The following is a 25,004-nucleotide window of genomic DNA, read 5'->3' as shown; positions in this document are numbered from 1 at the left end:
TTTTTATATGGGTTAGTTGTCATCTTTTTCATAGCTGTTTACAAATAAAAAACTCAAAACTTCTGGCTGAGAAATATTTTAGCTAAGAAATCCTGCCTTAAATATAGGCACCTCGAAAGTGTTCTAAAACTTCCTGTAAAGTAATTCCCCAAACTATTGTGTATATAAAAAATAATGGGGTAGTTTTTCATGAAATCAACAACATTACCCAAGGTGTCTTTACTTTCATCTTCTATTTCTGCGCTCTTTAATCAGAGTTGTTTTGATAACTCTCATGAATATAAGAGTATTTTATGTTCAAAATGAAATATTGTAAAATATAGGAAAATATAAAGATTTTCAAGTATTCTATATTTTTTAGGCCTATCAACCCAAATCACACAGAAACACTATAGTCATTGTTTTATATTCTTCTATAATCATTTATGTGTATCTTGAAAATTCTATATATGTAATTATAACTTAATAATTTTCACTTATAATTGTAGTTATAATTTGCATGTATATATTACCTCCCAACTAGATTAGGATTTGTACACATTTCAAAGACTCATTTGTAGAAGATGGTGTTTTTAATCCTTGTTGGAGTAGTTAGAATTTGTGGATAGCTTAAGCTCACATTAGAGGATGTATGAATATTTATTAGTGATTGCTATAAGCATAAGTAGTGACATATTTTTCCATGTGTATGAAGTGATAATAATATGAAGATAGAGATATTTCTATTTCCTCTGAAATAAAGTTGGCTCAGAAAGGCTTGAAGTTAAAATATTTGGACAATTAGCAGAGGTTATATGGAATTATGTATAGAGGAAGAATACAAAGAAATCCCTTTCTTTGGATATTTTATGAATAAGATACCCAGTATCCTGATTTGCCAAAGTGTAAGACAGTTTTCTAATAAGTGAAATGTTGTTCTTTCAGCTTATAAATTTCTGAACCTTTGAAAATGTAGATTTCTAAATGAATTAGTTAAACAGCACATGAAAGAATAAGGACAATAATGAAAGTTTTGACTATGTAATGGATACATTTAGACACATCTGTGGTTACTTGCTAAGAATACATTCAGAGAAACTATGCTTGTTTATTCGCATCTGGGATATTCGAGGTCTCCTTCCTGACAAATTGCTTGAAATGATTGTCTCGGTGTCTTTGCTTTATATGCCTGTTTGCAATCAAATTCAACAATATCTCCTGTTTTTAAATAAAGCTTTCTGTCATTTTTCCCTTTTAACTGTATGTTATTTTTGTTCATGCTTTCTTCAGTTATTACACATGCATCTGAAAGAGGAAATAGTAAAATAAAATAATTAATTAATCATATATTTTCTCTTTCATAGAATTATGAAATTGCATTTTAAAAATATTTTTGAATTAAATAAAATGCTGGAAGAATAATAATAGCTAAGATTTATTGAGTTTTACCAGATAGGGTTCTTAATAATTTATAGGGATCATCTTTAACACCATGTATATTTTCCTGGGCTACCCTTGAGGAAATAAAGCGCCGATTGGTTGGGTGATCATCCTTCTGTCACACAGGTTAGTGAGCAATTTGGCCAGACTGGATCTTCGCAGTCTCACTTCACACCTTGCACTCTTAATCACTGTAACTTACTTGACTAAAAATCACATGTCAAACAGGGTTAAATTAAAATGTTCTATTTGGTTCATTGTTATTCCCCTTCTTTGCCAACTCAGGATTCTCTTTCACATTAATAGTTCCTACAACCTGCATAGCCCAAACTCCTCAAATGTATTAATTATCTTACTGACTATTACAGTAAGAATAGGTAAGAATAAATTAGTCATGCAGAACTAAAAACCAATCATCTCTTTGAATATGTACTTTGGCATACATATATATATTTTTTCTTTGAGTGTGTGGGTCAGGATCGAACCCCTTAGCATGTTATTGAATAAAATATATATTAATGAGACCAAACATTCTACCACATTTTATATTGCTTATTCAAATCTCTTTTTTCACAATATAATAATCTGTGGAACTTAACTTTTTTTTCTATTTTTTGCATAAGCAGGCACTGGGATGTGAATCCGGGTCGCCGGCACGGCAGGCAAGAACTCTGCCTGCTGAGCCATCGTGGCCAGCCCCATGGAACTTAACTTTTGTGAAACTTTGATTTCTGTAGAAAAGCAGTGTTTCCTTCCCCCATTGACCACTGACTCTTTGCCACTCACCATTAACCCTACACAAAATTATTTCTTCAATTCAGCATTTTTTAAAACTGAGAAATAACATTCCCCTGAGTAAATAACACACTTTGGGACTACTAAGCAGCATGTTCTCTTCTATTTTAATCTCTTACATTGAAATTATTCAGAAGCTGCTGAAACAAATCCAGCATTTAACTTGAAGAGGCATCCTGAAAGTGGCAACGATAAGGAACTTTTTTCCCTACCTAGATTTATCCATGTCGAGGAATCCTAAGATACATTACCAAATATTTTCCAGACCACTCATAGATGAACTGATTCCTGAGCTGTCAAGGGAAGGTTAACTTTCTTTCTCCCTGACTCTTCTATTGAAATGAATGCTCACATAGCATCACACTTAAGTACACGGAATTTGGAACCAGATTGCCTGTGTCTGAATCCTAGCTTCACCAAATACTGGCTGCATGACTTGAACAAAATACTCAAACTCTTTGTGACTCAATTTTTTCATCTGTAGACTAGGAGGTAATAATTCCCACCTCAAAAGATTGTTGATAGAAATGTAGGTAGTTTTTATTTCTTATTGTTACAAACTATGCATGTCATTGTCTATTCATATTTTCACCTCATAATAGTGCTTGTATTAATTTTCCAGAAATAAAAATTGTTAGGTTAATGGATGTGTGTCTTTAAAATTTTGAGTATTAGTCTCAAGTTATATTTCAAAGAACTTGGAGCAATTTATAATTTCTACAAGATTGTTTGATAATGCCTAACTTCCCACATCTTTGTCAACAATTTGCATTATCATTTTTTTGCCTTGACCATTTCCTCGCTGAGCATTGCCACTTATCTGAAATTTTACTGTGGCGTAGATAAGAATGTTTTATGTTTCTCATGTATTTTTCATTTTCTGTTCATGTACTTTCAAATTTTTATACTGGATTGATTTGTCAGAATTCTTACATGTTGAGAATCTGGACATTTTTCCCCATAACTTTTTGAGGAATCTTGAAGTAGTCTTTAACTCCTTCTTCTTTTATTCAGTCCAAAATTTCTTGCTAACTTTCAAGGCACTAATTAGTCTCTGGAAAGACCTACGATTTCCCCCAATTTTTTGTTTTTTCATTCTAATACAACCACATTTTCTTAGCTGACAGAGCCTTTTAAACCATCACTTCCTAAAACTACTATCAAAATACTTCATCATTGGGCGGGCCGCGGTGGCTCAGCGGGCAAGAGTGCTTGCCTGCCGTGCTGGAGGACCCCGGTTCGATTCCCGGCCCCAGCCCATGTAAAAAACAAACAAACAAACAAAATATAATAAAACAAGAAAATGTTTAAAGATGTTTCCCTTTCTTCCATCCTTCCTTCCTTCTCTGTCTTTCCTTCCCTTCCTCCCTCTCTCTTTAAAAAAAAAAAAAAAAAATACTTCATCACCCCCAACGTTCAACAGCAGTTGGGAATTGAAAAATATTTTTCAACTTTGGGAAATTTTTCTTCTATAGTTGTTTTCTTGAATTGTCTATTCCATAGAAAATTGTTAGATCACTGTTCCTTGATAATTTAAATGGATTTGTCTTGTTTTTTTTTCTCATAGTATTACTTCTCCTTGCTTGAATGTCCTTCACTTAAACTCTGCCTGTGAATATGGTACACATATTTTTATATTATAATTTCTTTCTTACCTTTTCCCTGAAAAATGATTTTATGGCTTCTGCCCATGATAATTTCTCCCTAATTCTTGGGTCATCTAAAACTTTGCTATATATCTTAGACATGGCATCTTCCTATAATCGTCACTTCAACTTAATTCCTAGAAGTCACCTTTGAAACCGAACTCTTCTTAATTCCATCAAAACCATTCAGATGACATGTTTGCCTATTTTGAATCACTCCTTCCTTAGTTCAGTTGCCTCATGATTGTAATAATACCGTGGGAAAAGAGACTCACAGAAAAGAGACTAATGGTTTGGGACACAATGTTGCCACAGGAACATTGGATCATGAGGCACTATGAAAGGTGACAGAAGGAGGCACAGGCAGAGGAGTAGAGTACCAAATCTGTCAAGGAGCTTCTAGTCCAGCCCTGTGGACAAAGGGGCTGCAGCACCGAAAACTGTCGCACGAACAGATGCTTATTCACACAACGTCTCTTCGGGAAACAGAAAATAGAGGGGCGCAAAGGAAGTCGTTGTGTCCCCCTCACTTAGACTGGAATAAGCTGGTGCCAGACACTGTTCATATTTTTCTACTGTTGTCATCTTGTCATCTCATTGAGACCTTTTTTTTTTTTGGCATGTTGTTGTTTTCCATTTGTGCTCTCACTTCAGTAAGTTCCAATTAAACCTTGAATGTAACCTCCCAAATTTTCACAAGGTTTCGACTATGCTCATTTTTCTAATGCCATGAGGTTCACATGGCTTTGGGTAGACTGATATATGTCTTTTTTATTCTTTTTTGTAGACAGAAGAGAGGATAAAAAGGAGGGATAACGGATATTTGGGAATGGCTCACAGACTCTACCAGCTTGTCTCATTGCTAGAAATCCTGGGAATAAGCAAGTGTTCCATGAATGACCATGCCAGTAGCAATCAGCTTAGAGTTCTACGAGGAAAAGCTTTCAGGTTTACAAGTAGAGTCTTATGTACTGGTAGGTGACACCTTTCTAAGCAGGAGTCTCAGTGAAAAACCTTCAGGTGGATAGTTACAGGGTGAAGATATTTTAAAATGTGAGAATAAAGCCTCATGGTTAAATAATTTTGGATATTGTTTATGGATATTCATATTACTCTTTAGCATATTAAGGTCTTTAAAAATTATTTATGTCTCTTAAAGAAATTTCTTTCTTCTTGGTTTATGGCAGATTTTTCAAACATTTTTCCTTATATGCTTTTTTTCAGCAGAAAAGTTCCTGGCTGAATGAAGTTTAGCTCAAGATCATCCTACAAAATGAGTCCACAAAAATTCTACCATAATGTCAACTCTTACAAACGTTAGGAGACTACCAAGTGCTCACCTGCGCATCGTGGTGGTTCTGACCACTGTCCATTTCTGCATGTCACGTGGGTGGGACCCTGGATTTCATAGAAGGACTGGCAATGGTACTCGACAGTGGATCCTGGAGGATAGTCCGTGAATAGGAAGGAAGTAATATCTCCATTGCTAATAGATGGAGGGGGTCCACAATTTTCTGTATAATCTAAAAAATGGCATTTGATTTGTTAAGGGAGCAACTCAACATACAGGCAAATTAAAACAATAAATACAATACACTGATAATGAGAATGCGGTGATATTTTCATTGGTAATGTGTGGTAGGGGCCCACGATGACTTTTAAACTCTAATAAATAGCATTTTTTTGTTGCAAGAAAATCAATATGTAGTTTAAAATGAAATAATATAAATGAAGCCATCATATATCAGCAATATATTATATGCAATATATGTCAAAGAGCCCAAATAAATCATTATATAATTTATATCTTATAATCTGATTATAAAAAATGATAGCCCCTTCTTTCACCCTAAAGTAAAATACACATGAAACTGGGGTGCACAAATAGTAAGAATAATTTTTATTTAAAGCAATGCAGGCATGTGAGTAAACCTCTAGTCTTCCTTTGCCCCCAACTACATTCTTTTTTTACTAAATGAAGAAAGGCAAAATTAAATAATTCTCTTCCCATTCTCCAGGGCAACTGTTACTTTTACAAATAGAATGTACCTAAACATTTCATTTTTATGAATGGGATTAGATACATTCTGTTCTGCATTTCCTTTTTTTAAACTCAAAATCATATCTTAGTTAGCAGCCTTCCTTGGTTTTTCTCCTACTACTCTGACTTTTCATTGAGCAGATCTCTAATAATTGACGATCTCCATGAATCAAGTCTTCTGAATTCTTCTCCTATCGAGCTATTTGAATTCTCTACATGATTTCATCCAGTCCTTAGATTTTAATATTTTTTATACACTAGCAGCTTCTAAACTTTAATTCTAGTCCTGAACCCTCAATTGCCCAGTCCATATCTCAATCTGGAGGTCTATTGACTTCATTATCCCATAGAGATCCAAAACTTGTTTCTTCTATGATCACTCTTGGAGCCATCTCTCAGAGAACAGTGTAAAAGGAGTGACAAAATTATGTACCTAGAGAGCAATTCAATACTTCAGGATATGATATAATAGATATGCCCTAACTTCCTTTTCCTGTTTTTTATTTTAATTTTAGATTAAAGCAAAGTGGATTATTAACCTTTTTTAAATGACATTCTTTAGAAACAAACTTGAGAAATTTAGAAATAAATTACCAACCAATACAGCGTGGTAATGACTGCCATCGTCCATTTTTACACACAATTTCTTTTGGTTCTCGAAGCAGATAATTTTCTTTACAGAAAACAGCTACTTTTTCTCCATCCTGATAATTCACAGTGGTTATCATATTCTGAGCGTTAGGTATCTGAGGTGGAGGTGGGCAGGGTTGTTTTTCTTTTTCTGCAAAATGTTGGAATTAAATCATTTGATTGGCAAATGCTAATGAAAAACAGCTCAACAGAGTAATATTTCAGCGTAATGGGACATCAGTAAAAACATGTATTTGATGCTATAATAATAGGTGTACTTTATATTAATATAGTTTGCAGTTTACCAAGCATTTTGTATTATCATCATTAGTTTATAATTTCTCAAGTGCTCCCTTCTATGCCCTGTTCATTATTTATTTCAGCATTCTTGAATAATCTGTGTATAGATCTTTTACATTTTTCTCAATAAGAGATTTTCATGATTTGCATTTTCTTCTAAAGATGGCAATGACTGGTGAATTAGAATGCCTCTGTTGCACTAGGGATTTATTTCCTTTTTCTTACTTTGCTCTGAGGGAAACATTTTTTCAAAGCATCATTATCTGAGCTATAGACTCACCTCCTGAACCAGGCTTATGCTGCTTGCAGTGTTCTCCCTCAGCTATTTTTCCCACAGTGGGGGCTGCTATTTACTGACACTTTTCTGCAAAATTGTTGCATAGAAAGTGATAGGTATCTTTTCGTTTTCATTATTTCATTTTCTTTTAAAACAACGATAGAAGAATGAGGATCACACATGATTCAACTACATTTAAAGAAGCAGTATCAGGCTGTCAGGAAGTGGATACCCAGACACAAAATCCCCTGGACTTCCTAGGCAGCGGTGGATAAATAATTCCATCTTTCTTCCCAAGACTTTATGTAAATCTTGCCAACATGAAGGACCTGACCAAAGAATAGTGTTGAGTAAGTGGACTTAAGACTTTTCTGAAGATAAAAAGTGGGGGTGGTTGTGGTAGATCTTGACCTTATCTCAACTTTAAGGGTCAATGGATGAGAGGGCTCTTTTTTCACATTTGTGTGGTAAAGCTCAATTCAAACCTAGCAGAGGTAGGAACAATGGAGACTTTTTCCTAAATAAAGATATATTTTACCTTCAAAATATGAAAAATTAATAAAAGTATATATATTTTAAATTAGAAAAGCTATGTCTTTATAAAAAATACACATTTTTTACATAATATAAACAATGAATCACAACCCACAAAAAATAATTTACAAGTTAGATATCATTAAAATTAAAACATCTACTCTCTTAGGACACTGTTAAGAAAACAAAAAGATAAGCCACAGACTCAGAGAAAATATTTGCAAAATACATATATTCAAAGGTCTTGTATTCAAAACTTCAGAATACTCTTAACACTCAATAATATGAAAACAATCCAACTTTTAAAAATGAGCAACAGAGCTGAACATATACCTCCATAATGAAGATATACATATGGCAAATAAGTATATGAAAAGATGCTCAACATCATACATCATTAGGGAATAGCAAATTAAAATAACAATGAGATACCACCATAGAACTGTTTAAAAGGCTAAAATCCAAAATAGCAATGCCAAATGCCATCAAGGATGTGGGGCAACAGGAACTCTGATTTATTGCTGGTGAAAATGCAAATTGGTATAACCATTTTGTGAGATAATTTGACAATTTCTTACAAGGTTAAACATAGGCTTTTCATACAGCAATTGTGTTTCTAGGTCTTTACGAGAAGAAGCTGAAAAATTTATGTCCACACAAAAATCTAATCATGGACATTTATAAAAGTTTTATTCACCAATTACCAAAACTGGAAGCATCCAAAATGTGCTAAATAAGTAAGTGGATAAACAAATTGTGATCCATCCATTCAACGGAATATTATTCAGCTATAAAAATAAATGAGCTATCAAGTCATGGAAAGACATGGAGGAACGTTAAATGCATATTGCTAAAATGCATATAGCCAGTCTAAAAAGGGTACAAACTAAAGGTTCCAACTATGTAACCTCCTGGAAAAGGCAAAATTATAGAGAGGAAAATGATCAGTAGCTGCCATAGATTTCAGAGGTAAGGTGAGAGAAGGGGCGAACAGGTAGAGTTAGGGCATTTTTAGTGCAGTGGTACTATTCTGTATGATGCTGTAATGATGGATACATGACATGCATTTGTCCAGATTCTTAGAAGTGCACAACACAGAGTGAACCCTAATGTAAACTCCAACTTTAGTTACTAATAATGTTTCAATATTGTTTCATCAATTGTTACTAAGGCAACACATTAATGCAAGATGTTCATAATAGGGAAACCCTGTGTGTGTGTGTGTGTGTGTGCGCACACGCGCGTGTGTGTGCGTGTGTGGTGGGGTGGGGTGGTGTAATTGGGAACTCCACTTTCTGTGCAATTTTTCTGTAAAACTAAAACTGCTCTAAAATAAATTTAATTATTCAAAAAAAGAAAAAGAAACATGATATTACATATCACAACAAAAATATAAGAAACATAGAAAAGTACAAATAAAGTTTATTTTCATTCATCATTTGGATGGATTTTATTTGGACTCAGTGATTTTTTTCTTTGAAGAGTTTATGGTTGCTTTATTCCCAGCACAATTTCATGCATATGAATGGGTTTTGTTTTTGTACTTTGAAGTAGATTGTATTTGGGCAACAAACTCTTGACTCACATTTTCATTTCCTTAGAGTATTTTAACATATTCTGTCTTCTAAGAGATATTGTTTATTGAGTATTGTTATGAATAAGTCTTTGACCACTTTGTTCTCACTTTATTTTCTACCTACATGCCAATAAATTTATCTCTTTATGTATGAGGCTCAATCTTAACCAGGATATTTTGGGGTTTGATCACTTTATTTCAATTTTGGGGGATCTGCAATGTATCTTTTCGGTGAATATTATGAGTTCTCATTTTGGGACGTATGTTTTTATTATAACTTCAAATATTTTTCAAAATTCCAATTATTTACATGACACATTTTTGGACACTTCATGTATATTATATATGTTCCAGTAAATATTTTAGTTTTTAAAAATATAATTTTAATTATTTTAAAGTATAGCTTTAAAATTTTTTGGTGTGCAATTAATTTTTAAAAATTTGTTTCTTTTCATTTTTCTGTTTCATATTGGAGGATTACTTGAAAGCTATTGATGAAATACCTAACAATTTTCATTACTTTTTTCCTCTTATTCAGTTTTTAATTTGCTTTTTTATTGTTTTACTTTTTGTTAAGGTATAACATACATATTTTCATATAGACTATTTGAATATACATTTTAAAAATGCCTATTCAAGCCCTTTAAACATTTTAATTTGGGATGTTTGTCCTTTCATATTGATTAAAGGTTTGAAGGTACTCTTTATGTGTCCTGGATATGAGTCCTTTGAGTAATATATATATTGCAAATATCTTTTCCCAGTTTGTAGCTTGCCTTTTCACTCTATTGATATTGTCAAAAAATTTTAATTTTAGTGAAGCAAATTTTATATATCTTTTATCTTATGCTTACTGCTTGTATTAACTTGATATTTATCCATCCATCTATGTATCTAATCTCCCAAGATCATGAAAATATTTTCCTATGTTTTCTTCTAGAAGTTTTGTTGTTTTCTTTTTATCTTAGATATATGATCCCCATAAAATTTGTTTTTGTGCATAGTATGAAATAAGGATATAGTTATATATATATATATATATACATATATCTAATTGCTGCAAATTCATTTATTTGTCTTTGTGAAACCCAATTTGAGTTTATATGTGTGAGTGTGTTTTGGACTATATAATTTGTTCTGTTGATCTACTTGTTTAACCTTAACCAATACCACACTGTCTTGATAACTGTAGCTTTATAGAGTTTTAAAATCAAGTGGTCTAGTTCTTCTAGCTTTGTTGTTATTTTTCTACATTATTTTGGCTATTCTAGGACCTTCGCATTCTCAATAAAATTTAGAATTAGTTTATCCAGTCTATAAAAAGCCTTCTGTGACTTTGATTGAGATGACATCTAATATGCAGATATGTTTGGGGAGAAATAAATTGAAAATATTTTCTTGTAATACATTAACATGTGACATCCTTGATTTATTTCAGTCCTTTTTTAATTTTTCTTCACAATTTTATAGTTTTCAGAGAGGGTTTGCATATATTTTGTCAAATTTATTTCTAAGCATTTGATATTTTGCAAATGGTATTTATTTAAAAAATTCACCTGCCAATTATTTGTTGTTAGTATAAGGAAATAAATTGACATGCATATTAATAATGTCTCCTGTTCAATTCACCACACTAGTGGATGTGATGCTAAATTTAGGGTTTGGTTTTCATGATAACACTTAAAGATGAACAAATTTTTCTTTTTTCCTAATTCCTGAGAATTTTTATCATGAATGGGTGTTAAAATTATTACATGCTTTTTCAGTCTCTAGTGAGGTCATCATGGTTTTTATTTTTCATCCTAAATTTTGTTAATCTAGTAAAAAACATTAATTGATATTTGAATGTTGAGCCAACTTTTAATTGCAAGAATATATGTTATTAATATGTTATTATTTTATATATTGCTCTTACTTCTTCCCAGTTTCCCCAGTTCACAAATAATCATCATTCTGATTTTTAGCACAATTTTGGGTGTCCAAAATCATGAACTCTATCTATCTAACTACAGAAATAAAAATTGTCATTATTATTTCAAATACTCTTTTTGCTCTTTCCAACTCTTTTCTTGTTTTGGGACCATAGTTACTGATATTCTAGAGTTTTAGATATTTTCTGAAAGATCTTGCATGATCTGTCTATTAATTCCAAATTTCTTCATGCATTTTTCTTTATTTATTTTAGTTTGGATTCTTTCCATCAATCTGTTTTCTTCTTCATTGATTCTTTCCTCTGCTGTGTCCAGTCTGCTGACAAGTCTCCCCAAAACTTTTCCTAATATTTAATATTTAAATTTCTAACTTTGCCACTTTGCTCTTTTTTTATAGTTAACATACTTCTGTTAAAATTTTCCATATCTTCATGCATGTTTTCCAACTTTTCACTATATCCCTGTATTCTCATAAATATTTTAAAAGTCTTAATTTCATATTTCTAATATCTGGGTCATCTTTGAGTCTTGTTCTAGTGTCTATTCTCCTTTTTACCAATGGCCATATTTTTATGTGCCCTAACATATCTTATAATTTTGACTGAACATTAGTTATTGTGGTAAAAGAACTGTTGAGACTGAGGTGTAATATCAATTCCAGATAAGGGTATGTCCTCTTATTAGGTTCCTAGGCTATGCAGCTGTCACTCCTATCTGCAAGTGAACTGATCCTAATTTTTCTTGTAGCTTCGTTTGTACTGAATTCACCAGATGTTTCAAATGATTTGAAGATATCACCAGAAGCTTCCACTTAGTAGGGATTTATATGTGAGTTCTTAGATGCTTTCGGTTTGTCTCCCCTAACTTCATTTCCACAGGTTCTTTGAAAAAGATTGGCAGGAAGGTACAGATGCTCTGTTTCTGGAGCTCTTAGAAAATCTAACAGCCAAATTAGCCTTCCTACAACCTTCAAAAGTTTTGAAAAATTTCCAACTTTTTTTTTTATATCCATGTTTCTGGTAAATTCCTTATCTTTCCACTGTTCCAAGAAGGATGAAAGCAGTCATGATACTCAATCTTTTTTCCCTGGACAGTCATTGCTTTCTGGAATGTCAGTCATCACTTTTCTTCATGTCTTCAGATCTTTGATGGAATTTGTAAAAGCTTATGTTCTGTAGTTTATCTTGATTTTTCTTGCTTGTTTGGCTGAAAATCATGTTAGCTTCTGATTTATTTTTAAAGAAAAACTAAATTTTGTAGCCAAAATAAAGTGCTCTTATGGCATATTCAGTCTCATTATTTTCTTCTACCATATTAACTGTGTATGATTCCAGTTCTATTTTCTCTTCTAAATACATACATGGGAGGGCATGTTTAATATATTTTTAATGTCTGTGAATTTATTTTTTTAGTTTACATAGGTGCTATACTTTAGCTGATCATGCATCAACTTGCTTATCTCATGAAATATTATGTTTTGAGAATCATTTATGTTTGTGGATACACAAAACAGAGAATTTTGGGGTGCATGGGTGGTTCAATGGTAGAATGCTTGTCTGTCATGTGGGAAACCCAGGTTCAATTCCTGGCCTATTCACCAAAAAAAATTTTTAAAAAAAAAGAATTTTTATGGTGCTTTACTTGGTCCCCCCAGATTCAATTATTCTAAGAGTTAAAATGGGATGCTGAATAATCTATAAAAACATGTCAAAAGATTATAAAACATGTTCTTGTAGCGGTAAATGACTATTATAAGGAAGCCCAGGAGTGCATGGATGGGGAGACAGGGACCAGGAAGTAAGGCAAGCCGTGTTCCTTGAATACGCTACCCTCACCAGCGCAGCCCCATGATCTGCAACTCAACCCACACCCCACGCTCCTGAACTCTGTCACCCGCCTCCCCTCCCCACACTCCAAGTGCCCTCACCCCACCAACCCTTCACGCACATACCCACCCCCAACCCGCAGCCCAACCAACCTCTCCTGTGCAAGCCTAGTATCGCCTCACCCCTCCCAAGCTGTACTTCCCTGTCCCCACCTCCTGCAAGCGGTTGCCGGCACACAAAGGCCGCAGGTGCTTACCTCCATACCCAGGCTGCACCCGCTCCCAGCCCTTACAGGCTCCCCCACTGAATTCTGCACATGGTACCTCAGTTAACAGCGCTCCCAGATACGCGCATGCACACGGATCCCAGACACACCCCCCAGCTTTGAGAAAGCACTGACCTGCACAGGCCACATCCGTCCCCAGCCCAGGTAGGCCTAATGCCATCCCACCGCCCTAGCTCTGCGCATGTGCACAAAGGGCACCTTGCCTTAGACTACTGTACACCTGGGTTATTCCCCCCAGACCTGTGCACCCACATAGCCACATCCTCCGCTACCACTGGGTGCCCATGTTCACAGGTACCAGCTTAGCATCCCAGCACAACCTGTGCCTATACGTGCCCAGCAGTGCATCACCGACCTGTTGTGCCCCACCCCATGCCCTGAATCCTGCTACACACCCATCCCGCAAACACAAGGCCTTAGACTACTGAAGGAAATCAACTTCCAAAGTCAATCAATGAAGATATTTACATGCGATGTAAACAACAGAAGATCACTAAATATATCACAATGCAGACAGATATAACCCAACCTAATGACCAAATTAAAACACCAGAGGAGACACAGACATTGGAACAACTAATCAAAAATTGTTCATATAACTTTACTAAATAAAATAATTGGGATGGCTAATGACATAAAGCAGATCAAGAAGAAATTAAAAGAGCATAAAGAGGAATTCGAAGGAATAAATACAAAAATAGCAGGTATCACAAAGATTAAAGATGCTGTAGATCAAATGAAGAACATACTAGAGACACACAACAACAGATTTGAAGTGGCGAAAGAAAGAATAAGTGAATTAGAGGGCAGGATAACTATTTTTTTTTTAATGGGCAGGCACCAGGAATCTACCTGGGTCTCTGGCATGGCAGGTGAGAGCTCTGTCTGCTGAGCCACCATGGCCCACCCCCAGGATAACTGATTTTGAATATTCAAAACAGCAAATGGCAAAAAAGATGGAAAAACTTGAATTGGATCTCAGGGAAAAGATGAACAAAACAAAGCACACAAATATGAGAATCATTGGTGTCCCTGAAGGAGAAGAGAAGGGTAAAGGTCTAGAAAGATTAGTTGAGGATGTAATGGGGGAAAATTTCCCAACTCTTATAAAGGAGATAAATATACAAGCCAAAGAAGCTCAATGAACTCCAAATAGAATAAATTCAAATAGGCCTTCCCCAAGACATGTACTAATCAGTCTGTCAAATGTGGAAGAGAAGCATAAAATCCAGAAAGTGACAAGAGAAAAACAATCTACCACATACAAGGGAAACCATACAAGACTGAGTTCAGACTACTCAACTAGCACCATGGAGGTGAGAAAGCAGTGGTATGATATATTTAAGATCCTGAAAGAGAAAGACTTCCAGCCAAGAATCCTTCAAAACTGAGGGAGAGATTAAAAATTTCACAGAAAAACAAATTCTGAAAGAGTTAGTCAACAAGAGACTGGCCTTACAAGAAATTCTAAAGAGAGTACTGCTGACTGAAAAATAAGAAACAAAAAACAGGAAAGGGAGGTCTGGCAGAGGGCACAGAATTGATGAGTACCAGTAAGGGTCACTTAAAGGACAAAAAGAGATAGAGGGAAAAGAATATATAGATCTGACAAATAAAATTCAAAAGAAAAGATGGTCGATTCAAGAAATGCCTTTTCAGAAATAATTTTTTTAATTTTGTCAACCCTGAATGTTAACAGACTAAACTTACCAATTAAAAGATACAGATAGGCCGAATGGGTTAAGAAATATAATCCAGCTATGTGCTGCTTACAAGATACTCATCTTAGACATAAGGATACAAATAGATTGAAAATGAAAAGATAGAAAGAGATTTTCCATGCAAGTTGTAACCAAAAGAAAGTAGGAGCAGCTATTTATATCTGCTCAGACAAAATAGACTTTAAATGTAAAGACATCCATAAGAGACAAAGAAGGGCACTATATATTAATTAAATGAACAATTCACCAAGAAAAAATAGCACTCATCAAAATTTATGCTCCAAATCAAGGAGCTCCAAACTACATGAACAAGCATCATAAAAACTGGGGGAAGCAATAGACGTTTCAACAATAATAGTAGGAGTCTTCAATACACCACTCTCCCCTGTATATAGAACAACCAGACACAAGATCAACAAGGAAATAGAGAAGTTAAAGAACTTGTTAAATGAATTAGACCTAACAGACATATATGGATCAGTGCATCCCAAAACAGCTGGATATACATTCTTCTCTAGTGCTTATGGAACATTTTCGAGGATAGATCATATGCTGGGACACAAAACAGGACTTTATAAATTTAAAAACATTGAAATTATTCAAATCACTTTCTCTGATCACAGTGGAGTGAAGTTGGATATCAATAACCACCAAAGAACAAGAATGTTAACATATATGGAGATTTAAGAAACACACTCTTAAACAATAAGTGGAGCAAAAAAGAAATTGTTAGAGAAAGAGGTAGCTATCTGGAGATGAATGAAAATGAGAATACAACATATCAGAACATATGGGATGCAGCAAAGGCTGTGCTGAGAGGGAAATTTATTGCCCTAAATGCCTATATTCAAAAAACAAGAAAGAGCAAAAATCGAGGACTTAACAGCAAACCTGGAGGAACTTGAGAAAGAACAGCAAAGAAACCCCAAAGCAAATAGAAGAAGAGAAATAACAAAGATTAAAGCAGACTTAAATGAATGTGAGAACAAAAGAACAATAGAAGGAATCGAAACCAAAAGTTGGTTCTTTGAGAAATCAATAAAATTGATGGTCCACCAGCAAGACTGACAAAGAAATAAAAAAGAGAGGATGCAAATAAACAAAATCAGAAATAAGAAGGAGTGTGTTACCACAGATCCTGAAGAAATAAAAGAAATCGTAAGAGGATACTATGAACAGCTATAAGCCAATAAACTAGAAAACTTAGATAAAATGAACAAATTCCTGGAAACATACAAATAAGATACACTGACTCAGGAAGAAATAGAGGATCTCAGCAAACCAATCACAAGTAAAGAGATTCAATCAGTCATCCAAAATCTTCCTACAAAGAACAGCCCAGGGCCAGTTGGTTTCACAGGAGAATTTTATCAAACATTCCCAAAAGAACTAACATTAATCCTGCTCAAACTTTTCCAAAAAGTTGAGGAAAAAGGAACACTACCTAACTGATTTTATGAAGCTAGTATCATTTTAATACCAAAACCAGGCGAAGATGCTACAAGAAAAGAAAATTACTGGCCAATTGCCCTAATGAACAGAGATGCAAATTTATCAAAAAAAATACTAGCAAATTGAATCCAACGACACATTAAAAGAATTATACACCACAACCAAGTGGGGTTTATTCCAAAAATGCCAGATGGTTCAACACAAGAAAATCAATTAATGTAATACTGCATATTAAAAAATAAAAAAAGGAAAAATCACATGATCATCTCAATTGATGCTGAAAAAGCATTCAGCAAAATTCAACACCATTTTCTGATAAAAACACCCCAGAAAAGATAGGAATCAAGGTAACTTCCTCAATATGATAAAGGACATATATGAAAAACCAATAGCCAGCATTGTCTTCAATAGAGAGACTGATAGCTACCCTCTAAGATCAGGAACAAGATAGGGAAGCCCACTGTCACTACTATTATTCAACATTGTACTAGAAGTTCTAGCTAGAGCAATCAGGCAGGACAAAGAAATCAAAGGCACACAAACTGGAAAGGAAGAAGTAAAGTTGTCGTTATCTGCAGATGACATGACACTACGGTTGGAAAATCTTGAGAAATCTACAAAAAGTTACTTGAGCTAATAAACAAATTCAGCAAAATGGCAGGATATAAAATTAAAGTGCAAAAATTAGTAACATTCTATACAGAAGCAGTGATCTAACTTGAGGAGTTATAATTAAGGAAAAAGTTCTATTCAAAAACTAAAGAATTAAGTTCTTAGGAATGAACTTAACTAGCAATGTAAAGGACTTGTTCACAGAAAACTACATAACATTGCTAAAAGAAAGTCTAAATATATGGAAAGATGCTCCCTGCTCATGGATAGGAAGGTTAAATATATCTAAGAAGTCATTCAACCCAAGTTGATCTACAGATTCCACATAGCACCAATCAAAACTTCAACAACCTAATTTGAAGACATGGAAAAGCTAGTTACCAAATTCATCTGAAAGGGAAAGAGACCCCAAATAGTGAAAAGCACCCTAAAAAAAGAAGAATGAAGTGGGAGGATTAACATTTCCTGACTTTAAAATTTATTATAAGACACAGTGGTCAAACAGAATGGTACTGGCACAAACATCGAAGTGTTGACCGATGGAATCAAATTGAGAGTGCAGAAATAGACCACCAAATTTATGGTCACTGATTTTTGACAAGGCCCCCAAATCCTCTGAACTGGGACAAAATTGTCTTTTCAATAAATTGGCATGGGAGAACTGGATATCAATGGCTGAAAGAATGAAAGAGGGCTTTTCTTTACACCCTATACAAAAATTAACTCAAAGTGAATCAAACACCTACATATAAGAACTAGTACCATAAAGCTTCTAGAAGAAAATGTAGGGAAATATCTTCAAGACCAAGTAATAGGAGGCAGCTTTCTATTACTTGCAATAAAAGAAAGCAATAAAAGAAAAAATAGATAAATGGGAACTCCTCAAGATCAAATGCATCTGCACCTAAAAAGACTTTTGTCAGAAAGGTGAAGAACCAATCAACTCAATGGGAAAAAATGTTTGGAAATCACACATCGGACAAAGGTTTGATATCCTGTATACATAAAGAAATCATACAACTCAACATCAAAACAACCCAATTATAAAGTGGGCTAAAGATAAGAATAGACCTTTTTTCTGAAGAGCAGATACTGATGGCTCACAGCAAATGAAAAGATGTTCATTTTCATTAGCTTTAAGGGAAATACAGGTCAAGACTATAATGAGATACCACCTCACATCTATAAGAATGGCTGCTATTAAACAAAAAAGAAACTATAAATGTTAGAGAGGATGTGGAGAAATTGGTACACATAGGACTGCTGAGGGAAATGTATAATGGTACAGCCATTATGGATGACTGTTTGGCTGTTCTTTAAGTTGCCATATGACCCAGCAATAGCACTACTTGGTGTATTCCCAGAAGAGTTGAAAGTTGTAACACAAACAGACATTTGCACACCGATGTTCACAGTAGCATTATTCACAATCACCAAAAGATGGAAATAATCCAAATGCCAATGAAAAACTGAGTGGATTAACAAAATGTGGTATATACACATGATGGAATATTATACAGCAAAAAGATGAAATGATGTATTAAAGCACATGACAAGATGGATGAGCCTTGAGGACATAATGCTGAGTGAAATAAACCAGACACAAAAGGATAGATAATGTTTGGATCCACTTTTATAACCTTGGTAAAGGTAAAATCAGAGGCTTATAATACAGAATACAGGGGACTTAGGGACAGGTAGAATCTGGAGATGGGTGAACGGTTAGCTAATGAGGTTGAACTCAAATGTAAGGGAATAGATAGAAAGGAAGGCAGTTCTCTAGTGGATCTATAAGTAATATTACCATATTGAAGGTGGACAAGATTGAAAGGGGTCATATAGGCCCATGTGTCCCACTGATTACACCACAAATATAAATTAGTTCTTGCAAAAACTACTTTAAAGGTAAGATCCTTGGAAAAAGAGTATTTAAGTCCAGGGTACAGGGAAAACTGCTAATGCATGCTATGGGTTATGTTTAACAGGAAAATATCTGCAATACCACAGCAACAACAGGGGCAAATAATGGGGGAAAGGAGAAGAGTTAAGGGGAGGTTTAGATTTCCTATTTGTTGAGGATGCGTTTATTGGTTATCTTTCTCTTGGGAACAATGAAATTATTTAAAATTGAGAGTGTTGATAGACTGTGGGCTTTGAGCATTATACACGATGCCCAATGAATGCAGTTTGCTGAAGGATATACTGACTGAGAAGTAGATTGGTGAACCATGGTGTATACATATGATCAAATATTGTGCTGCTACAAAAAGGAATGAAGTCATGAGGCATGCATCAATGTGAATGAAACTGCGGAACATTTGGTGAGGCAAAATAAGCCAGAAATGAAAGAACAATTATTATATGGTCTCCTTTAGAAATGTTTATAAGAAAACAAGGCCTAGATTGCAAGCTTTTATAGCAGACATACTTAGTACACAAGGGTATTATATTTCTGGATTTTGACAGGCTGTTTTATATATCGATAACCTGGTATTTAGAGAAAAGAATGAAGACGATCAGGTTGGGATTAAAGTAATTCAGAACACAGGGGTAAGGAAGACATTATCTATGTTTCAAACCACATCTACTCTTTGAGTCCAAAGTAAGAAAGCTTTATTTTGTCTGGAATCTAAATTTTCTGTAGCACATAATATAACCCATTCTTTCTGTATAGCTCGTTGAACAATTGAAACACAGGGAGCCCAGAATAAAAATGAGGGCTTTTAGTCCTGTATAGCTTATGTTAATGCCTCGATACTTCCAAGAATATATTAAGAAGATAATAAAAAAGTATTGTAAAAGTCCCTTGAGGGATGGGAGAAAAAAATATGGAACTATTAAACTTTATCATCAGGGAATCCTCCAATACTATGTCAAGCATCAGGGACACCCAAATCAATAGGTCAAGCCCTTGAACGTGAAGTGAGGCTTACACTTGTGAAGTTTATGTAGGTAGCAGAGAAGCTTAGCCTACCTATAGGTATGCCTAAGAGTTACTTCTTGAGGACCTCTTTTGTTGCTCAGATGTGGCCCCACTCTCTCTAAGCCCAACTCTACAAGTGAAACCACTGCCCTTCCCTCTACGTGAGATCTGACATCCAGGGATGAAAGTCTCCCTGGCAGTGTGGGAGATACCTCCCAGGGATGAATCTAGACCTGGCACTGTGGGATCAATAATACCATCCTGACCAAAAGGGGGAAAATAAGTGTAATTAATAAAGTATCAGTGGCCGAGAGAGTTCTAATAGAGTTGAGAGGCTACTCTGGAGGTCACTGTTATGGAAGCTTCAGTTAGACATTGTTACCTATCATAACTTGCCAACCCCCAACCAAAACATTCCAGCCAATCCTAAAGCACACCTAGAGCAATATCTTCTACAAAGTTTCCATGCACTAGTGTAACTTTCCAGAAGCTTGCAACCTCTAAATGGGTTCTTGGACCAGATAAGTGCTGAAACCTAGAGGGCCCAGCCTCTCCAGAACATCAGCTAGTTCCATCTCCTTACTCCATACAATTGAGATCCCCTTCCAACATGAAAAAGTTAGAATAGCTGATAGTCCCAATACCTCTAAAGTGTGGGATAGAAAGATCAAAGGTGATGGTGGAGTTATACAGAGAAGGTAGGAGTTAACAAATGAATATGATTGCTGAATCATTAAATTGGTATCTCTTTTAGTCTCCAGTTTCTTACAGCAGCTAGAATTAAAAACCTAGAATTGTGGAATTGTAACCCATACCAAACTCTGAAATCTTACAAGTAATTGTTGTACTGTGCTTTGAAATTTATTGTATTTTTGTATGTATGTTATTTTTCACAGAAAAGAAAAAAAGGTTGATTGTGATGATAAAAAAATATTTAGTCCATCTAGCCTCTTGTATTCTGAGGCAGCTAGAAGGAAAAATCAGAGAGGATCGTATGGTAGCCCATGACTACCATACTCTGGGATCTGTCCTGTAACTACTTGTTGAAGAGTGCTTTGAAAACTATTGCTTCTTTCTTCCTCTATTTTATATATATATTATATTATACAAAAAAAGTTTTTAAAAAACTGCTATTATAAGTATAACAAGGCAAATAATTGAGTTTTGAAAGGATAGTAAGGATTTCTTTAAAGAAGGTTGTCTGCATGCTATAGGCCATGGGGGACAGAGGAACTACCATTCAACTTAAGCCAAAGTGAAGCTGAAAGCTTCCAGAATAGCACTTTTCCAATGGAATTAATGGTGCATGGAATTGTTCCTAAACCTGTCTACTGAAACACCTACACACTAGTTTTTTAAACCTTTTTTTGTATAATATAATATATATATACACAAAACAGAGAAAGAAAAAAGCAATAGTTTTCAAAGCACTTTTCAACAAGTAGTTATAGGACAGATCCAAGAGTATAGTAGTCATGGGCTACCATGTGATCCTCTCAGTCTCTTACTAGAATTGCAGCCCCCAGAAATGGGCTAGCTGTGGGTTGTCTTAAAAGGGCCCCGTATAAGTGGTCAACCTGGTGGAGTAAGATATCTTCAACAGAAGAATGGACTCTAAATCCATGAAGGGTGGAGCTTTGTCAAGGAAATTACCTCCTGTCAAGAGGATCTCCAGAAATGGCACTGTATCAAGAATTCATAAATGCTCCATGGTATTTTCCCTTTCAATTACATTTTTAACGTATTTATTTTTAAAAATTGTATTCTTATATGATTCCACCCATATTTATATTTGCATCTACTTTATGGTTGTACAGATAGTAAAAATGCATATTAGGACCTAGCCACTATTCTTGATTAGAGTTGAGTTGTTTAGACAAGCCTATTTATTAAGTTTTTCAAACTATTAATTATTTTATTGAATTGAACATCACTTAACAGTATTTCAGCACTATTTAACATATTACATTTCATTCACTTCTGCTTCAACTTTTATTATGTCCTTTCCCCCTACCATCTGGATTTTGTATCATTTGACCTAGTTTTTAAGATGGTATATATATATATTTCCTACTTAACTTTGTATATTTTTCCCCCAAAATCTTTATGATTGGATGGAATGATTTTGGTTTGGGATTGGCAGTTATGATAGGTAGCAATGTCTAACTGAAGCTTGCCTAAGAGTGACCTCCAGAGCAGCCGCTCGACTCTACTTGAAATCTCTCAGCCACTGATACTTCATTAGCTACATTTCTTTGATCCTTTTTGGTCAGGATGCAATTGTTGATCCCACAGTTCCAGGGCCAGACTCATCCCTGGGAGGTATCTCCCACACTGCCAGGGAGACTTCACCCCTAGGTGTCCTGTCCCATGTAAGGGGGAGGGCAATGGTTTCACTTGTAGAGTTGGGCTTAGAGAGAGTCAGGCCACATCTGAGCAACAAAAGAGGTCCTCAAGAAGTAACTCTTAGGCATACCTATAGGTAGGCTAAGCTTCTCCGCTACCTACATAAACTTCACAAGAGAAAGCCTCATGTTCAAGGTCTTGACCTATTGATTTGGGTGTTCCTGATGTTTGACACAGTATCAGAGGATTCCCTGATGGTAAAGTTTAATAGTTCCATGTTTTTTCTCCCAACCCTCAAGGGACTTTTACAATACTTTTTTATTATCCTCTTAATATATTCTAGGACGTATTCAGGCATTAACTTGAGCCATACAAGATTAAAAACCCTCATTCTTATTCTGGGCTCCCCATGTTTCAGTTGTTCAATGATCTATACAGAAAGATTGAGTTAGATTATATGTTACAGAAAATTTAGGTTCCAGACAAAATAAAACTTTCTTCCTTTGGCCTCAAAGAGTAGGTGTGGTTCTAAAATATGTACAATGTTTTCCTTACCCCTGTGTTCTGAATTACTTTAAACTATGTGTTCTCATAATTGAAACATAGCTTTCAGTATTTTAAATCATTGTTTTTATTTATTTAATTTATTTTTTTATTTATTAGTATCTGGAAGTGAGTTACTTAACAAAATGAGGAAAAGGTAGGGAAGGGTAGGGAAGTAGATAACTTTATATTGTTACTTTTAAACTGTTATTTCTTTGTGGTGTTAGAAAGTGATCTGTTGGCCTTTATTGTCTGAAATTTGTGTGAGCTTCAATTTCATACAATAATTGCTAAATGAAGTTAATATTCTAGGTGAACGTAGAAGATTTAATTCTTTAAACTCTCAGAACATCTCTCTTCCTTATGCTGATAATTGGTAAATGAAGTTAATATTCTAGGTGAACATAGAAGATTTAAAAATTCTTTAAACTCTCAGAACATTTCTCTTCCTTATGCTGATATAAATTTTTATAATTTCATGTTGTTTTAAACAAATTTTCGTTAACTTGTGCTGGTTTGAAATGATTTATGTACCTTAGAAAAGCCATGTTTTAATCCTAATCTCATTTTGTAAAGACAGCTGTTTCTTCTAATCCCTATTCAGTACTGTATGTTGGAAACTTTAATTAGATTATCTCCATGGAGATGATTCATTCTAGTATGGGTATTATACTTGATTAGGTGGAGATGAGTTTCCATCCATTCCAGGTGGGTCTTGATTAGATTTCTGAAATCCTATAAAAGAAGAACATTTTAGACAATGCTTGAGATCCTGAGAGTCCAGAGAACATCATAGCACCATGAAGAAGAGAGTCCACCAGCCAGCAGCCTTTTGAGAATGGGGAGAGAGCCACAGAACAATGAACAATGGCAGAAGGATGAGAGATCCACAGAGTCCACCAACCAGCAGCCTTTGGAGATGAAGAAGAACACCCCTAGGGTAGCTTCATGAAGCAAGAGGCCTGGAGAGGAAGGTAGCAGACATCTCCATTTTCACCATGTGCCTTTCCAGATGAGAAAGAAACCCTGACCGTGTTCGCCATGTGTCTTTCCCCTTGAGAGAGAAACTCTGAACTTCATCAGCCTTCATGAAAAATAAAGATATCTTTACCTGGATGCCTTATATTGGACATTTCTATAGACTTGCTTTAATTGGGACATTTTCATGGTCTTAGAACTGTAAACTTATAACTTATTAAATTCCCCCTTTTTTTTAATTTTTATTTATTTATTTATTTTTACATGGGCAGGCAAGGAGAATCGAACCCGGGTCCTCTGGCTGGCAGGTGAGCACTCTGCCTGCTGAGCCACTGTGGCCCGCCCTAAATTCCCCTTTTTATAAAGCCATTCCATTTCTGGTATATTGCATTCTGGCTGTTAGCAAACTGGAACACTTGTCTTTTTTAAATCAATGCCTATTTAATTATAACTATATACTCCCACTATTTTTTCTCACAGTCTCTAATATCACACTTTATCATTACAAGTTAATGTTTCATCCTGATGTATGTTTTATACTATTTATTTCAAAGTGTGACTTTGAGTGGTAAGTTCCCTCAGTCTTTTCTATGTCAGATAATTTATTAATTTGCACTCATTATTGAACGATAAGTTATGCTTAGAGTTTTGGGTCTATAATTATTTTTTCTAAGCATTTTGCAGATACTTGTTTTCCTCTGGCTTCCTATGTTGCTAATGAGAAGTCTGCAGTCTGTTTTCTCTATTTTATTGTCATTTTTCTGTAAGCACTCTTTGTTCTCCATATCTAATTTATTAGATTATACTAGTTTATTTTTAACCTAATATGGTATTCTACTTTATAACTTTTTATTGTTTGTGATTATTTCATTCTAATTAAATTATTTGAAGCTAAGCCTTGGAGGAATGTGAAACATTTTTAGGGAAATGATTTTTGTTCAGATCCATTTTGGTTATCAACCTGCTCTCTACTCTTGTTTCAGAATTGACGATATCTGACAGTTATCCTTCACAGTATGTAATTTGGGTTTCCCCTTTTTTCTAATGTCATTAATGACTGAGTTGTATTCTGTTTTTACAGTTCTTTTCTTCTTTTCCTTTTAGGGTTTGAGAGACTATATGTAAGAGCAAAAAGTACTTTATTCCATCATCTTTACCAGAAATCCAG

The 25,004-nt window shown here is 34.7% G+C and overlaps 1 protein-coding gene across 2 annotated transcripts in view; it reads right to left on the bottom strand.

The window, feature by feature from the left end:
• Positions 1-1,006: 1,006 nt before the first annotated feature.
• The window catches only part of CFHR5 (complement factor H related 5), a 50,936-nt gene continuing 26,938 nt past the window's right edge, over positions 1,007-25,004 (bottom strand). For both annotated transcript variants that reach the window (XM_077157302.1, XM_077157303.1), the window contains 3 exons: positions 6,500-6,682; positions 5,201-5,383; positions 1,007-1,284 (listed from right to left, as the gene is read on the bottom strand). In XM_077157302.1, coding sequence (XP_077013417.1) covers positions 1,088-1,284; positions 5,201-5,383; positions 6,500-6,682 — 563 coding nt within the window. In that variant the 3' untranslated portion in view covers positions 1,007-1,087. The remainder of the gene's footprint in view (positions 1,285-5,200; positions 5,384-6,499; positions 6,683-25,004) is intronic.

Source organism: Tamandua tetradactyla, chromosome 4, assembly GCF_023851605.1.
Source record: "Tamandua tetradactyla isolate mTamTet1 chromosome 4, mTamTet1.pri, whole genome shotgun sequence".
NCBI classification, from domain to species: Eukaryota; Metazoa; Chordata; class Mammalia; order Pilosa; family Myrmecophagidae; genus Tamandua; species Tamandua tetradactyla.
Note: the sequence above shows the minus strand (reverse complement) of the source record. Positions and strands in the feature narration are given on the sequence as shown.